The sequence below is a fragment of the Ranitomeya variabilis genome, chromosome 6 (assembly GCF_051348905.1).
Source record: "Ranitomeya variabilis isolate aRanVar5 chromosome 6, aRanVar5.hap1, whole genome shotgun sequence".
Taxonomy (NCBI): Eukaryota; Metazoa; Chordata; class Amphibia; order Anura; family Dendrobatidae; genus Ranitomeya; species Ranitomeya variabilis.
In genome coordinates, this window is record NC_135237.1 from 415,588,851 (window position 1) to 415,607,318 (window position 18,468).

Here is an 18,468-nt window from a genome sequence, read left to right on the forward strand (position 1 = left end):
CATGTACGAGGATTTAAAGGGGGATAAAACAAAGTAGATAAAGGTGGGAGGGGGGTTTCCAAAAAGTAAAAGGTAGCAAGGCAGTCTATACCAGACAAAGCAGGGAATATTAATGAACTTCAATGATTCACGTAAGAATTTGCATGTAAGGCATGATACCGTAAATCATGGTACAGACTATTAAGGCAGTACAGTGACAAAAATAATCAGTACGCCTATATGTATATCATGCAGTATAATATTGGAAGACAAAAAATAAAAAGCTTAATCAGTCCATATCTAATATAAAGGTAGTATAGAGCTTGCCCATATTGAGGTGAAGGGACCCCACATACAACCACCAGTGCCCCAACACGCATTTCGCTGTTACGCTTTCTCAAGGGGAGTGAAAAGAGCACAGTCCCTACAGTCAAATATAGTGAAGGTTTAAATATGTTTTGGAGTTGTTTTGCAGCCTCTGGATGCAAAACATCATGAAATCTGAACATTACCAAAGGATTTTGAGTCACACTGTAGTGCCCAGTGTCAGAAAGCTGGGTTTGCATTCCTAGGCCATTGGTCTTCCAGCAGAACAATGACCCCAAATATTCTTAATACAGTACCTAGAAATGGAAGGAAAGACAGAGCTTGAGATTTCTGAAGTGGCCAGCAATGAGTCAGGATCTAAATCTCATTGAACACCTGTGGAGAGATGTTAAAACTGCTATTGGAAGAAGGCACCCTTCAAATATGGGAGACAAGGAGCAGTTTGCAAAATTACAGTTGAGAGGCGTAAGAAGCTTGATGGTTATAGGAAGTGATTGATTGCAGTTATTTATTTCACACAGTGTGGAACCAAATATTAAGTTGAGGGTGCTGACAATTTTGCCAGCCCGCTTAAGGGGTTTTGTGTAAAATTATGTCCAATTTGCTTTTTTTCTCTGTTTTTTTTGTGCTGTTCCAATACACACAAAGGAAATAAACATGTGTATTTCAAAACATGCGTAATTGCAATAATGTTCTGGGAGAAATACTTCACTTTCTAGAACAATTTCAAGGGTATACATATATGGCTCATTAAAGGGACTCTGTCACCTGAATTTGGCGGGCCCTGTGTCCGGTCCGATGGGCGGTGTTTTCTCTTGTTTCATTCACCCCTTCCTTTCCCGCTGGCCGCAATAGTTTCTTGAATTGCAGTTGGTTTCCTCCGTAGTACACGCGTGCGCAATGCAGAGAACTGTATTGTAGAGAGTGAGAAAGAAGTCATAGGAAAAGGAGTGGAAACCAGAAGGAGTTCTGCCCTGCACAGGCTGCCTCCTTCTGAGGCGCAGGATCCGGTAGCCGGAACACTGAGGGAGCAACAGTCCTTTATGCCTTGCTCCAGAGACCGGCAGGACAGCTAATTTCATGTTACTGATCCGCCCCATACCCAGGAGGCTAGGGGCGTGCTAGAGTCCCTGTAAATAGCCTCAGGCCACCGGTCATACGGGTTGTCCTATCCATCTGGGGAACAGAGAGAGAGACATAACACCTAGAACATCTACAACAGTTGTGAGGACCTTATGAGAGGCTCAGCAATAAGGTACTACAGCACCCAGGCGCTAGAGGAAAGCTACTGATTTCCACCTGGATAAGGGGACTCTGGATTTACCTACAAACCGGCCGGACTCTGCCTGCCCTGTGATCTGTGCTCTGGACTGTGGATGCTGAAGCCTTCAGTAAAAAGGAAAAGAGACTGCAACCTTGTGTCCTCGTTCTTCTCTGCGCCTCTCACTATCCACCATATACACACTGGGAAGACCTGGGGATATACTTCACCTGTGGGAAGGTATAACATCTAGTTGCCATAACATCACCCCAGCGGACCCCTCAAAGCAGCGTCGGTCACCTTGACCGAATACCACAGGTGGCGTCATGAACATTTCCCCTTTAAAGACCTTCCCCTTATTACAACGGACCTCCCGAGGGCCACGGACCGGGTCAGCCACCGTGACATCCCCCTTGAGAACCGAAGGACCCAGTATCGAGTACCCCTAGCCCTTGGGGGCGCTCCACAATTTCATCCCACACATTGCTCCCCTCTTGAAGATTTTTTAATGTTTCAATAAACTATGGATTTTACAGGATGGTGAGTGCCATCACACTCTTTCTTTACATTTGGACTTTAGGTGATGTTTTTTTCTGGATTGAGCTCCTGTACGTCCAGGCATCTGAGCCTGCAGCGTTTGTGACCTCCGCAGCTGGGTTGGTTGATTTGGCAGTGCAGCAGTGCGGATTGTTTGCTTCTTTGCAAAAAAAAATAATAAAATATATATATATATATATATATATATATATATATATATATACACTCACCGGCCACTTTATTAGGTACACCATGCTAGTAACGGGTTGGACCCCCTTTTGCCTAAAGAACTGCCTCAATTCTTCGTGGCATAGATTCAACAAGGTGCTGGAAGCATTCCTCAGAGATTTTGGTCCATATTGACATGATGGCATCACACAGTTGCCGTAGATTTGTCGGCTGCACATCCCAAAGATGCTCCATACAAGGCAGGATGGATCCATGCTTTCATGTTGTTTACGCCAAATTCTGACCCTACCATCCGAATGTCGCAGCAGAAATCGAGACTCATCAGACCAAGCAACGTTTTTCCAATCTTCTACTGTCCAATTTCGATGAGCTTGTACAAATTGTAGCCTCAGTTTCCTGTTCTTAGCTGAAAGGAGTGGTACCCGGTGTGGTCTTCTGCTGCTGTAGCCCATCTGCCTCAAAGTTTGACGCACTGTGCGTTCAGAGATGCTCTTAGGCCTACCTTGGTTGTAACGGGTGGCGATTTGAGTCACTGTTGCCTTTCTATCAGCTCGAACCAGTCTGCCCATTCTCCTCTGACCTCTGGCATCAACAAGGCATTTCCGCCCACAGAACTGCCGCTCACTGGATTTTTTTTCTTTTTCGGACCATTCTCTGTAAACCCTAGAGATGGTTGTGCGTGAAAATCCCAGTAGATCAGCAGTTTCTGAAATACTCAGACCAGCCCTTCTGGCACCAACAACCATGCCACGTTCAAAGGCACTCAAATCACCTTTCTTCCCCATACTGATGCTCGGTTTGAACTGCAGGAGATTGTCTTGACCATGTCTACATGCCTAAATGCAGTGAGTTGCCGCCATGTGATTGGCTGATTAGAAATTAAGTGTTAACAAGAAGTTGGACAGGTGTACCTAATAAAGTGGCCGGTGAGTGTATATGTATATATATATATATATATATATATATATATATATATATATATATATATATATATATATATATACACTTCAAAAAAGCAGGCAGCACTCCATTTTCTTATAAATAATATGCAGGATTTATTTATTTAAACCCACATCTCTGTGCAACGTTTCGGCTCTGAATGAGCCTTTCTCAAGCAGTGAGTATTACTTCATATTGCATATATGTAGACATTCCCATCATCCCCTAAGCACAGCCAATTAAAGTGCTATTTTATAACATATATATTACAAATCATTACAATTTGCATAAAGTGCTCAAGTGCCACTAGTGTCCGGTGTTCATATATCTGTAATTAAACCACTTCATTCAGTTAACTACTGTCCATCTGGTTAGTTGTTTATGCTTACCCCTGGAGGGACATGCTGTTCATGGAGGATATCGGCGTTCTAAACTACTTACTGCGCATGTCTCAATGCTTGTGATTACGTCATACCCACATGTTAGATTCAAGGCCAATCAGACGCCTGTATGCGGCATCTAAAATCAGGCGCATGCGCAGTAGCGCCTATTATCGCCATTCTGGTTGTGGCATATCTCCCAGGGTGCTTATTATCGCCATTCTGGTTGTGGCATATCTCCCAGGGTGCTTATTATCGCCATTCTGGTTGTGGCATATCTCCCAGGGTGCTTATTATCGCCATTCTGGTTGTGGCATATCTCCCAGGGTGCACAATCAATAGCGATCCACGCGCACATCAATTGTATTATACGGCGCTTGCAAAATATAGTTACTTTGCTATTTTTCTTTTTTTCTTTCAGCGCCTTTAACTCTATTAACCTCCTGGTATGACTAATTCGCACCATAGTGTAGTTCACAAAGCATAATAACCTTTCATTGCCGCACGGACTTTTATTTCTATGCCTAATCCCGCCCTGACAAACCAGATATGGCCTTTATTCAGACCATCATCAAGATGTCAAACAGTGTCAAGAGGGTGCACCCAACCTTTCCAGGCAAAGTGCCCCAACTCCCGACCTCTGCACAGCGGTAGCACATCAGTCCCGGCTAATACCTAAACCGCAACTATATGAACAAACACATGGCTCTTTTACTTAGAAGTCGACCAGTACAAGAAAAAAGCAGTTAACCCTTTCAGGCAAAAAAGCCCCAACCCCTGGCCACTATAGAAAAAAGTACCAACCAATATATACAGCAATTTAAATAGTAACCAATTGTAAAAAATACTAAAAAAAGTGTTTTTAAACAATTTATTTATTGGCCTTCAATCTCTTCACATGTATGACTTAATGTAGTTTTCAATGTGTTTTATATAATTATTTCTCATTATTTTGCTATTTGGTTGAACTAAATTCACAATTTTTTGAATTTTTTTTTTTTACAAAAAAGATTTTTTTTATCCAGCTCCGCATGTCACTCCAGATGAGGTCTTCAACAATATTCAACAGCAAAAACACCTGAACAAAACAAATATATAAAATTAGGAACATACTCAAAAATAATCAAGTACCCCCAAATATTGATGATACGATCAAATTCACGTTGGTTATGTCTAGAACAGACATTCAATTTCTTGATGTGCTTGTCAGCCTAAAAGAGGGGGAACTCAGTACTACATTATTTGTAAAAAAACACAGATAGAAATAATCTGTTGCTATTTGATAGCCAACATCCACGTTATATGGTGATGTCCATTCCACTAAGCCAATTACTCAGAGTAAGGCGTATAGTTAAAAAAGAAGAAGAAATAGGTACAGTGGTGGATTTAATGGTTAAAAAATTTCTGGATAGGGGGTACCCTAGAAGTTTATTGGAAGTAACCAAAAATAAGGTATTACAAGAGAATAGGGTAGAACTTATACAGAAAGATTTAAAAGGTAAACGCAAAGAAAAACAGAGGAGGGTTCCGTTTGTCACTATGTATGGTGAAGAAAGTAGGGAGGTAGCTAATGTCATAAAAAAAATTTGGGGGATGTTGGGAAGGTGTTTGCCGGGTATAAAAGAATTTGAATTGCCACCGCTATATTCATATAAAAAGAATAAGAATATTAGGGATTATTTGGTGAAATCTGATATTGGCCCAAGAAAGACGAGCAAACAATTGTTTCTAACAGGTTCCAGAAAAAATGGATGCTTTCCGTGTCTAAACTGTGTGAATTGCACCCATATGATCAAGGGTGCAACATTTCAACACCCAACAACAGGAAAGGTGTATGAAATTAAACATTATTTAACATGCAGTTCAGACCATGTTATTTATCTCCTGATATGTCCATGCAACCTGTGGTATGTCGGTGAAACGACTTGTGAGTTCAAGGTTAGAATGAACCAACACCGATATAACATAAGGAAGAAGAGGACTGATCTTCCTGTACCCAAACACTTTATTGAAAGTAATCATTCCGAAAAAGACTTAAAATTCAAGATAATAGATGTGGTGCCCGTAGATAGGAGGGGGGTGATAGGGAGCAGATCCTCAGGAAAAGAGAATTAATGTGGATATATAAGTTGAACACCCTCAGGCCTAAGGGCCTAAATGTAGATTTTAAAATGCATGCAATTATTTAGTATACTGTACTTCAACATAAACTTTGTAATGAATGACTTGGAAGTATTGGTCTATTACTGTGATTTTATATTTGGGGGTACTTGATTATTTTTGAGTATGTTCCTAATTTTATATATTTGTTTTGTTCAGGTGTTTTTGCTGTTGAATATTGTTGAAGACCTCATCTGAAGTGACATGTGGAGCTGGAGAAAAAAATTCTTTTTTCTAAAAAAAAAATTTTTGAAAAAATTAATTGTGAATTAAGTTCAACCAAATAGCAAAATAATGAGAAATAATTATATAAAACACATTGAAAAATATATTAAGTCATACATGTGAAGAAATTGAAGGCCAATAAATAAATTGTTTAAAAACACTTTTTTAGTATTTTTTACAATTGGTTACTATTTAAATTGCTGTATATATTGGTTGGTACTTTTTTTCTATAGTGGCCAGGGGTTGGGGCTTTTTTGCCTGAAAGGGTTAACTGCTTTTTTCTTGTACTGGTCGACTTCTAAGTAAAAGAGCCATGTGTTTGTTCATATAGTTGCGGTTTAGGTATTAGCCGGGACTGATGTGCTACCGCTGTGCAGAGGTCGGGAGTTGGGGCACTTTGCCTGGAAAGGTTGGGTGCACCCTCTTGACACTGTTTGACATCTTGATGATGGTCTGAATAAAGGCCATATCTGGTTTGTCAGGGCGGGATTAGGCATAGAAATAAAAGTCCGTGTGGCAATGAAAGGTTATTATGCTTTGTGAACTACACTATGGTGCGAATTAGTCATACCAGGAGGTTAATAGAGTTAAAGGCGCTGAAAGAAAAAAAGCAAAAAAGCAAAGTAACTATATTTTGCAAGCGCCGTATAATACAATTGATGTGCGCGTGGATCGCTATTGATGGTGCACCCTGGGAGATATGCCACAACCAGAATGGCGATAATAAGCACCCTGGGAGATATGCCACAACCAGAATGGCGATAATAAGCACCCTGGGAGATATGCCACAACCAGAATGGCGATAATAAGCACCCTGGGAGATATGCCACAACTAAAATGGCGATAATAGGCGCTACTGTGCATGCGCCCGATTTTAGATGCCGCATACAGGTGTCTGATTGGCCTTGAATCTAACATGTGGGTATGACGTAATCACAAGCATTGAGACATGCGCAGTAAGTAGTTTAGAACGCCGATATCCTCCATGAACAGCATGTCCCTCCAGGGGTAAGCATAAACAACTAACCAGATGGACAGTAGTTAACTGAATGAAGTGGTTTAATTACAGATATATGAACACCGGACACTAGTGGCACTTGAGCACTTTATGCAAATTGTAATGATTTGTAATATATATGTTATAAAATAGCACTTTAATTGGCTGTGATTAGGGGATGATGGGAATGTCTATATATATGCAATATGAAGTAATACTCACTGCTTGAGAAAGGCTCATTCAGAGCCAAAATGTCGCACAGAGATGTGGGTTTAAATAAATCCTGCATATTATTTATAAGAAAATGGAGTGCTGCCTGCTTTTTTGAAGTGTATGGACTGGTGACAACTGGAGGACGGGCTGTCTGGGGGCTTTGCACCTGAAGATAAGTAAAGGATTTGTGCTGTTCCAATTTTTGCTATTATATATATATATACAGTCATATGAAAAAGTTTGGGCACCCCTATTAATCTTAAGCTTAATGTTTTATAAAAATTGTTTTTTTTGCAACAGCTATTTCAGTTTCATATATCTAATAACTGTTGGACACAGTAATGTTTCTGCCTTGAAATGAGGTTTATTGTACTAACAGAAAATGTGCAATCTGCATTCAAACAAAATTTGACAGGTGCATAAGTATGGGCACCCTTATCATTTTCTTGTTTTAAATACTCCTACCTACTTTTTACTGACTTACTAAAGCACTTTTTTTGGTTTTCTAACCTCATTGAGCTTTGAACTTCATAGCCAGGTGAATGCAATCATGAGAAAAGCTACTTAAAGTGGCCACATGCTAGTTGTTCTCCTGTTTGAATCTCCTCTGAAGAGTGGCATCATGGGCTCCTCAAAACAACTGTCAAATGATCTGAAAACAAAGATTATTCAACATAGTTGTTCAGGGGAAGGATACAAAAAGCTGTCTCAGAGGTTTAACCTGTCAATTTCCACTGTGAGGAACATAGTAAGGAAATGGAAGAACACAGGCACAGTTCTTGTTAAGGCCAGAAGTGGCAGGCCAAGAAACACATCAGAAAGGCAGAGAAGAAGAATGGTGAGATCAGTCAAGGACAATCCTCAGGCCACCTCCAGAGATCTGCAGCATCAACTTGCTGCAGATGGTGTCACTGTGCATCGGTCAACTATACAACACACTTTGCACAAGGAGAAGCTGTATGGGAGAGTGATGCGAGAGAAGCCGTTTCTGCAAGCATGCCACAAACAGAGTCGGCTGAGGTATGCAAAAGCACATTTGGAGAAGCCAATTTCTTTTTGGAAGAAGGTCCTGTGGACTCATGAAACCAAGATTGAGTTGTTTGGTCACACAAAAAGGCGTTATGCATGGCGGCAAAAAAACACAGTGTGTTGTATAGTTGACCGATGCACAGTGACACCATCTGCAGCAAGTTGATGCTGCAGATCTCTGGAGATGGTCTGAGGATTGTCCTTGACTGATCTCACCATTCTTCTTCTCTGCCTTTCTGATGTTTTTCTTGGCCTGCCACTTCTGGCCTTAACAAGAACTGTACCTGTGTTCTTCCATTTCCTTACTAGGTTCCTCACAGTGGAAATTGACAGGTTAAATCTCTGAGACAGCTTTTTGTATCCTTCCCCTGAACAACTATGTTGAATAATCTTTGTTTTCAGATCATTTGACAGTTGTTTTGAGGAGCCCATGATGCCACTCTTCAGAGGAGATTCAAACAGGAGAACAACTTGCAAGTGGCCACTTTAAGTAGCTTTTCTCATGATTGCATACACCTAGCTATGAAGTTCAAAGCTCAATGACGTTACAAAACCAAAAAAAGAGCTTTAGTAAGTCAGCAAAAAGTAGGTAGCAGTATTTAAAACAAGAAAATGATAAGGGTGCCCATACTTATGCACCTGTCAAATTTTGTTTGAATGCAGATTGCACATTTTCTGTTAGTACAATAAACCTCATTTCAAGGCAGAAACATTACTGTGTCCAACAGTTATTAGATATATGAAACTGAAATAGCTGTTGCAAAAAACCCAATTTTTATAAAACATTAAGCTTAAGATTAATAGGGGTGCCCAAACTTTTTCATATGACTGTATATATATATATATTGCAGTGCAGCGGGGTTGGTGCAGTGTGACAGACAGGCAGTGACAACAGGATAGTTTACAGCAAAAGTCTTTAATGTCCAAAATCTCACAAAAGAAACATCACACGGAATCCTCCAGATCGCAGCCGGGCGTCAAAACAGTCCTAATCCAAGACCAGTTGCCGTGGATGATTGCACCGCCATGTATGCTGAGGGGTGCCAGGCCTTTTGGCTTTGCTTGGCTCCATGTTACCTCAAACAGGCTGAGTTTTACAAAGCCACCTGCTCTGCACGTTTGCAAAACAAAACTGACATACCCAACCCTTTGTTGTAGGGTTTTTACAAAAAATCTGTGACCATAGGCCACTACCATCCTGCAGTTCTTAAATCTGCCTTGGGCAAATAGCTTGCTATAGCTATACCTGTGACTGCAATGCACTCTCGTGGCCTCAGTACGCTTCTGTGTGCATCCTGTGGGACACATAGCGACCCTCGCTTATAACACCCATCACTGCCTCACAATATACAGTATATATATACCGTATATACTCGACCCTAGTATAAGCCGAGACCCTTAATTTTGCCACAAAAAAACTGGGAAAACTTAATGACTATAAGCCTAGGGTGGAAAATGCAGCAACTACCGGTAAATGTCAAAAATAAAAATTAATTGAGACATCAGTACGTTAAGTGTTTTTGAATATCCATATTGAATCAGGAGCCCCATATAATGCTCCATACAGTTCATGATGGGCCCCATAAGATGCTCCATACAAAATATGCCCCATATAATGCTCCATACAGTTTATGATGGGCCCCATAAGATGCTCCATACAGACATTTGCCCCATACAATGCTGCACAAATGCTGATTATGGGCCCATAAAATGCTCCATAGACACATTTGCCCCGTATAATGCTGCACAAATGGTGATTATGGCCCCATAAGATGCTCCATAGAAATATTTGCCCCGTATAATGCTGCACAAATGATGATTATGGCCCCATAAGATGCTCCATAGAGATATTTGCCCCATATAATGCTGCACATGGCCCCATAAGATGCTCCATAGAGATATTTGCCCCATGCAATGCTGCACAAATGCTGATTATGGCCCCATAAAATGCTCCATAGACACATTTGCCTCGCATAATGCTCCACAAATGCTGATTATGGCCCCATAAGATGCTCCATAGAGATATTTGCCCAAATAATGCTGCACAAATGGTGATTATGGCCCCATAAGATGCTCCATAGAAATATTTGCCCCGTATAATGCTGCACAAATGGTGATTATGGCCCCATAAGATGCTCCATAGAAATATTTGCCCCGTATAATGCTGCACAAATGATGATTATGGCCCCATAAGATGCTCCATAGAGATATTTGCCCCATATAATGCTGCACATGGCCCCATAAGATGCTCCATAGAGATATTTGCCCCATGCAATGCTGCACAAATGCTGATTATGGCCCCATAAGATGCTCCATAGACTATTATGCCCTAAGTGATGTTGCTGCGATTAAAAAAAAAATCACATACTCACCTCTTGTCACTCAGGCCCCCTGCACTTGCTATATTCACCTGTCCGCGTTCCACCACTGGCGCCGCTGTGTCTTCCGCGTCCTCTGCACTGACTATTAAGGCAGAGGGCGGAGCGCACACTAATTGCATCATCGCGCCCTCTGATCTGAGCGTCACTGCAGAGGACGCAGAAGACACAGCGACGCCGACGGTGGAATGGGGGACAGGTGAATATCGCACACTGCCCCCCATCATACTTACCTGCTCCCGGCGCGGTCCCTGCATGTCCCTGGTTCTCCAGGCACCGGCAGCTTCTACCTGTATTAAGAGGTCACATGGTACCGCTCATTACCGTAATGAATATGCGACTCCACCCCTATAGGAGTGGAGTCGGGTCCATATTCATTACTGTAATGAGCGGTACCATGTGACCGCTCAATACAGGAAGAAGCTGTCACCGCCCGGAGAACCAGGGATGTGCAGGGACCGCGCCAGGAGCAGGAGATTATTATTAATCAGCTGCCGCTTCCCCTCCCCTGCTGACCCTTGGGAATGACTCAAGTATAAGCCGAGAGGGGAATTTTCAGCCTAAAAAAATGGGCTGAAATTTTCAGCTCATACTCGAGTATATACGGTATGTATATGCAGCTCTGGCAAAAATTAAGAGACCACTGCACAGTTTTATAAAAATCAGCTTCTCTACATGTCTGACAGCCCTTCCATTCCAGTGTCAGTTGAATTCAAACCAGAGTACACCTCATTCTACTTAATGTACTTTTGATTAGGTGATCACCTGAACCAAACCTTATTTAATTAAGGAAAATATAAAAAACCCTGCTGTGGTGTTCACAATCCTCTTACAATAGGACAAGCTGGGTGGCCAAACAAGTGCTAGTAATATCCCAAAAGTAATAGGAATGAAAAAATAACTTTTAACCAAGCCAAAGAAGTTGAAAAGAAAAGTCTTGAGTGAGGAAAAGAAGGGCTCAATTCTGGCTTTACTAGCAGAGGGATACAGTGAGTGTCATGTTGCCTCCATCCTTAAAATTTCTAAGACGGCAGTCCATTACAACAAGGTCAAGCAGCAGACATTGGGGACAGCAAAGCCGTAGACTGGCAGGGCGAAAATGACTCCCACTGACCAGAATGACCGTTATCTTATTCGAATGTCACTCAGCAACAGCAGGATGACATCAAGTGACCTACAAAAGGACTGGCAAATGGCAGCTGGTGTGAAGTGCATGGCAAGAACTGTTTGTAACAGACTCCTAGAGGCAAGGCTCAAGTCATGTAAAGGTAGAAAAAATCCTTTTATCAATGAGAAGCAAAGGAGAGCCAGGCTGAAGTTTGCCAAAGACCATAAGGATTGGACCATAGAGGACTGAAGTAAAGTAGTTTTCTCTGATGAGTCTAATTTTCAGCTTTGCCCAACACCAGGTCGTCTAATGGTTAGACAGAGACCTGGAGAGGCATACAAGCCACAGTGTCTTGCACACACTGTGAAACTTGGTGGAGGGTTGGTGATGATCTGGGGATGCTTTAGCAAGGCTGGAATTGGCTGGAATTGGGCAGATTAATCTTTGCGACGGATGTATGAATCAAGCTGCATACAAGGTAAATTCCTTCTGCTCAGGCAATGTTCCCCAACTCTGAGGACTGTTTTTTCCAGCAGGACAATGAGACATGCCACACAGCTAGGTCAATCAATGTGTGAATGAAGGACTACCACCACATCAAATCCCTGTCATGGCCAGCCCTGCTTTGTGTTCCTATTCATTCGCTTATTCGGCCTTCTGAACTACGGCTTCCATCTGACTATCCTTCTGTCTCACCCTCTAGTACTTTGCTTGTTCCCTGGTTATTGACCTTCACACGTTTGACTACTCTCTGGCGCCGTTCACCTCCTTTGCACCCCGGTGTCTGGCTCTGCCCCTGGCCACTCCCCTTGTCACATGGTTCAGATCCTGCTTGCTTCTCGGTGAGTTCTCCGCCGTTCTGCTCTGGGCTCCCTCACTGCGGCGAGTAGCCTCTGGGCAGTAATTACGCCTGGGAGCCATGACAGGCTGCAGGATACTCGTTGGAAGCCACCATGTGCCTTGCTATCTGGGTGGATAGATGCATCAGGGAGAGGCATGCACCAAATCTGCCCCCTGTTGTCCTAGCTAGGGAGGAGGACATACCGGTGCAGATGGACGAACCCATGCAGGTGGGAGGAGTTTCATCTCAAACAAGATTGCATGCGGTTCGCCTTGGTGTGGGGGCATGTTTCTATTGTGGGCAGACAGGTCATTTCATCGGTGTCTGCCCAGCTCGTGCCAAAGTATCATCACCATCACATAAGCCATGTCCCCCTGGTTGTGTGGAGGGAGGTGACCATGGTGTGTATATTTCCTCCATTTTCTCTTCTCAGTGTACCTTACCTGCTGATGTGGTGGTTGGCAGGGTAACTGAGACTGTACTGGTGCTGGTGGACCTATTGTTTTAGGCCTCCTTTGGTTGAAGAGGCACGACCCGGTCATAGATTGGTGGTCCAGGGAAGTAGTCAGCTGGGACCAGTCATGTAAGGACTGCAGCCCTGGAGCTACAATCTCTGCCATCCTTCTGCAACCTACCCCTTCTTCTCCGGTGGGGGCAGCAGAGGTGCTGCCTGGGAGTGGAAGCAAGATTCAACCCTCAACACTAGTTAACTCTGAGTGTGGGAGTCCTCTTAGGAGGAGGGGTCAGGGGTGGTTCCCTGTGTGTAGTGGGGGTGTGAGTTTGGTGACACAGGGGGACGCCTCTGTTGTCAGTTCTGCAAAGAGTTCACCATCTTGTGGCAAACGTATGCATGGAAATAGATGTTCAGGTCCGGACCTGTGTGTGAACGAGTACGTGTGGGTGTCCACCAAAAACATCAGGTGGAAGTGTGCTACTGGGACCTGGAATTCTAGGGTAATCGGGCCGTATCGGCCATTCTCAGCCGAGGGACTTTGCAACTGGAGTTACCCCCAGTAATGCACATACATAACTCATTCCACAGGTAGGCACTCTGGAGATTTGTGGCGCTTCCGGAGCCTACGTTGTTGTCACTTTCATTGGGCTGCGTTCGCCGTAAACCTGAGGGTCAGGTGTCAGCAGAGGTAAACTCTGGTGGATTGAGGTGTCCTCACCATGTGTCGTTTTCTGGAGAGGTCTGCTGTTGAGGGTCCAGAGGCCCCTCACTGAAAGGGGGGTACTGTCATGATACATTTTTGGATGTGTGGCAGCTCTGGTTCCACTCAGTTTAAAACTTTTTTCCTTTTGGACCATCGGGGATTAATGTCAGTTTCTTTCCCTCCTGGAAATCTGATGTTACTGCCGTGCTGCTGGGTCAGCTGATGCAGGTAGTGACCACCGTCCTTTAAAAGGTCACCTGATGCATCAGCTGACTGTTGGTGATACAGTTATTTTCTGGAGACCAGCCTAACAGGAGCAGCGCTCTGGGGTCAGCCTCGTCTGGTGTTTGGAGTCCTGTTGCTGTTGTTTTCTGATGTGTGGAGCTTAGCAGCGGTGTACATAAGCTAAGTGTGGTGTTTTTGTTACCTTGTCCCTTTGGTGTTTGTCACTTCCCCCTGTGTGTATTATCTGCAGAGGTGAGACTTATGCTCCTTGCCGGCCAGGGCAGTAATAGGTGACTTCTATGGAAGAGGTATCCTGATGGTGGTGGGGGGAAGGACCCGCATAGGGCATTAGGGGAGTGCAAGAACAGGCTCAGGTTTGAGCTCAGGTGGTGACCATTCCCCATTCCCTACGAGTAGGGCCTTCCTCTCACCTATACCATCCCCGTTGTATGAGTATTGTGCCGTTAGCTGACCGACCATCCGTTGGGCTGAGTCACACCGTGACACCTTTTTGGTGATAATTCTAAGCGGTCTGTGTGGAGAAAACTAGGCACTGCTCATCACCTGCCCAATACAATCCAAACAGTGAAACATGGTGGTGGCAGCATCATGCTGTAGGGGGGTTTTCAGCTGCAGGGACAGGACGACTGGTTGTCATTGAAGGAAACATAAATACGGCCAAGTACAGAGATATCCTGGGGTGCAGAGTGTACATTAATGAGAAAAAAAATGAACTTTTTTGAATTTAACAAATGGCTGCAATGAAACAAATAGTGACAAATTTAAAGGGGTCTGAATACTTTACGTACCCAATATATACGCAGTATACATTTGCATATACAGTATGATATATATAATTATACAAGCGGACCAAACTCATCAGTCTCCTAAATGCCTATGGGGCTTTTGAGTTCAGGCCATGGGAACTGAAGCCGGCCTTGAAATTGTGAAAGCAGCCATATCTGTGTGACTGTTCATTAATATATTGCATCTGGTGTAAAAACTGGAGACTGTTCAGCCTGGTTGTCTGTTATCCCCATGATCATTGGACATTGCGTTATCGTAAAGCAAGAGTCAGTGTGATCTAATGTGAGTTATGGTAGAACTATAGTAAGTCACAATATCACATGACGATCTGCAATGATTGTCCAGCCCTATAATAGATGTGTGTATTGTTGTAGTGAAATTGGCCTTAATAATGTTTGGTAAAGTCTGTAAAATATTACAGAGACGTTTTGGATTTATGACATAAGAAAATAAAAAGCCAATTATTCTTTTCTTTTCATGTCATAAGAATTAGTAAAACCGCGTGTGGAGGAGATTGTTGCGACAGAAGAGACACCAGACCCCGGGGAAATTCCAATAGTGGAAGAAGCAGAAGGTGCTACAGAACAATGTCAGGAGGCAGCTAAACCTGGAAAACCGCTATAGCCTGTAATGTGTGAATCGGAGCTTGCTACGTGGCTCGTCGGTCTCCTGACTTATCGGTTTAATACTCATATACTGTATTATATAACGATTATGCATCTCATTGTACTGTTCCTCTGTGGTTCCTCAGTAAATGTATGAACCATTTGACATCTATATGGTATTTATCTTGTCACAGTGCAGTCTGTGTTGACCGTGTCATACCATGTAGCACCACATCCTATTAAAGAAAATGGCAATATTCAGTTGAATAAATAACTTCCCTGGAGGAATAACAGAGCCCATACAGAGTTAAAAAAGTCTAAAAATTATTATTTCATGGGGAATGCAAGTATTGACTAAACAGACTGAGCTCAGATAAAACATCTGTATTTCGGCTAACAAACTCCCGGACCACCTGAACCTGTTTAGGAGACAATGTATCTGCTATTTTGACTACGGAGAATGGTTCTCCTGACACACCCAGAGGTTACGTAGCCTTCTCAACAGGAAATGCAGGCAGTGGACTATCCCTGCCAAGGTGGTCTCTATCTTTCCATGGTTTAAGCAAACTAATATGGTAAACCTGCTCTGGCTTCCTCCGTCCTGGTTGGTGTACCTTGCAGTCTACTGTCCCCACCTTCTCCATAACCTCAAAGGGCCCATTCCACCTTGCAAGAAATTTGCTATCCACAGTAGGCACAAGCACCATCACCCGATCTGCAGGGTTAAAGGTTCTTACCCGAGCCTTCCGGTTATAGACCTGACTCTGAGACCGTCGGATGTTCAAAAAAACCAAAAACCTAATATCTGACCTCACTGACGGCTTTCAGGTCCTCTTCTTTCTGCAGTTGAGCACCTAGATATCCTGCCTCTTCATTATAGACCTGTACTGTTGGATGTGTGCAGGTTGGCGCTCACTGTGGGTCTTAAGGTTGAGTTAGCATCACAACCTCATGACGTGCAGTATACTCTGGTCTGGACAAGGCTGAAAGCCCAAGCTGAAGAGGCTGGAGATGTTGCACACGGATGATGGAAAGAAAAGGACTGGACAGCAAGGTGAGTATTAGTTAAAAAAAAACAATACTCACCTCTCTGGCCTCCCTGTCCCGTCCTCTTTTCTGCTGTCACATGCCACATCTCCAAAACTCCAGTCCAGGCCTCAAAGACCTTATGACGAATAGTAACCTCGGAGACCTACATGTGGCCAAAAGTCCTGGTCTATAGTGAAGAGTCCTGAGAGTCTGGAGATGTAGCACAAAGGTGGAAAGAAGAGGCCAAATGGCTTTGTTTCAATTTCCATACATATTTGGGTTATAAGTAAAGCTGCAGAATGTATCTAGTTGGTGACCCGGGGACTGCCTGCAGTCAATAAATACAGCGTTGGCTCTTCCAGAAACAGAGCCACTCATGTCCGATGACTAGATTTTATATTACGCCTCATTTACCTTGAGATGAATAGGGCTGGGCTGTAATACTACATGCAGCCAACTCACAATAGCGGCGCTGTTTCTAAAAGCAAAATGATTATTTTCTATTTGCATAGATGTGTTTTTCTTGTGACTGCAGTAATTTTTTAAACCTTGGCTCTCCAAAATTGTGGTTCCATAAACCCTTCTTATTCATTGTCTCTCACACTTTGGACCGGTTTTTAAATTCTGTATAACCCCTTTAGTATTTAAAATGACACAGATATTTAGGATGTTGTTTTCACATTTAAAATGTAAGAAATGAAATGACTGTATTGTAATCTTTTTTTACACTGATCAATAAACCAGACCTGGGTGGAGTTTGTGTTCATCTCCTCTACTAGAAACAGGATTTACCAGCAGTATTAATCCCATAATCCTATTATATCCAATTACCAGTCTCATTCCAGCAACAAAATGCAGCTCAAGTTTAACAGGTCTTCAGGCCGTGGTTATTATAGCTGTGGAGAATGCGTAGGGATGCAAAATGTTCTGCGGATATATAGAGAGCCTGAAATGTTTCTCATTCTCGGCAATGAATCCTGATGACGGCGATATCCAGCTGGCTTTATGTAACACACTATCTGAAAAATGCTGATCTGCTGTAGATGCTTCCTTACAGGGGTTGTATGGTCATAATATATTGATGGCCTGAACATTGGATAGGTGATCAGAAGGGTTTGTAACCCAGAACCCCCACCAATCAGCTATTGTCAAGCTCTAGTGGTGACCAGATGTAAACACATGGAAAAGTGCTGTACTGCACAGCTTCATTCAGTGCGTAATGTTCTCTGCCAAGTATTGCAAATCAGCTCCCATTTTATTTTTTTTTTAAAGGAGCTGTTCTGCAGTACCTGGGAGCGGCCACTACATAATGAGTGGAGATGCACACTGCATCTTGTTTCCTTGTTTTTACATCCAGACGCTACAGGAGCTTGTAACAGCTATTCAGTGGGCTTGAAGGTGTCACGCTGGGTGAGGGATAAGTAAGTGCACAACAATGGGAAGAGGGAAGGGGGGCCCAAACACTAGAAAAAAGGGGAGTGGAGACCCCTAGGCAGATCTAAAATCACCGTCTGCTCTAAATGTGCCTATATAGGTTCTGCACCTATCGCCGAGCAGGAACCTAATCCCTGCCTGATCCTAGAGATAGGCCCTACAAAGGGAGGGGATGGGGTGTACACTAGTCAGTCTCCACTAACACTAAAGACAGAGGGCAGGCGGACGGGGATGAAACACTTAGCTTTGAGAAGACCACCGAGATATCACTCCAGCAATCCTCCAAGGTTCCTCAGGGAAAACACTAACGACTGCTAGAGCTTCCAACAAGACTGAGGCAAGTATGAGCTAACACCCACACCATGCCGCAGCAATTGAATGTATTTAAACCTTCAGCACAAGTGTGTGATTAGCAGCAGAAGGTGGAGGTAACTATTGGGTCTTAGAAGGAGAAGGATATCGCACCATAACAGAGATGCAAAAATCAAGAAGGTGCTTGAGCTAAACGCAAAGACCTTTTACAGCTGGATCCAGGATGACTGCCTGTCACACCTGACACACTCATGAAAGGAGGGTGTCTGACCCACACCAATCAGATACAGATCACCTATCCTACGGATGGGTTATCAAGGAATTATTACCACAAAA

General features: G+C 43.2%; 1 protein-coding gene across 1 annotated transcript in view; it reads left to right on the forward strand.

The window, feature by feature from the left end:
• Positions 1 to 17,132, forward strand: part of MYOM1 (myomesin 1) — a 181,635-nt gene extending 164,503 nt beyond the window's left edge. The window contains exon 40 of the mRNA XM_077270304.1: positions 15,240 to 17,132. Coding sequence (XP_077126419.1) covers positions 15,240 to 15,376 — 137 coding nt within the window. The 3' untranslated portion in view covers positions 15,377 to 17,132. The remainder of the gene's footprint in view (positions 1 to 15,239) is intronic.
• The last annotated feature ends 1,336 nt before the right edge of the window (positions 17,133 to 18,468 follow it).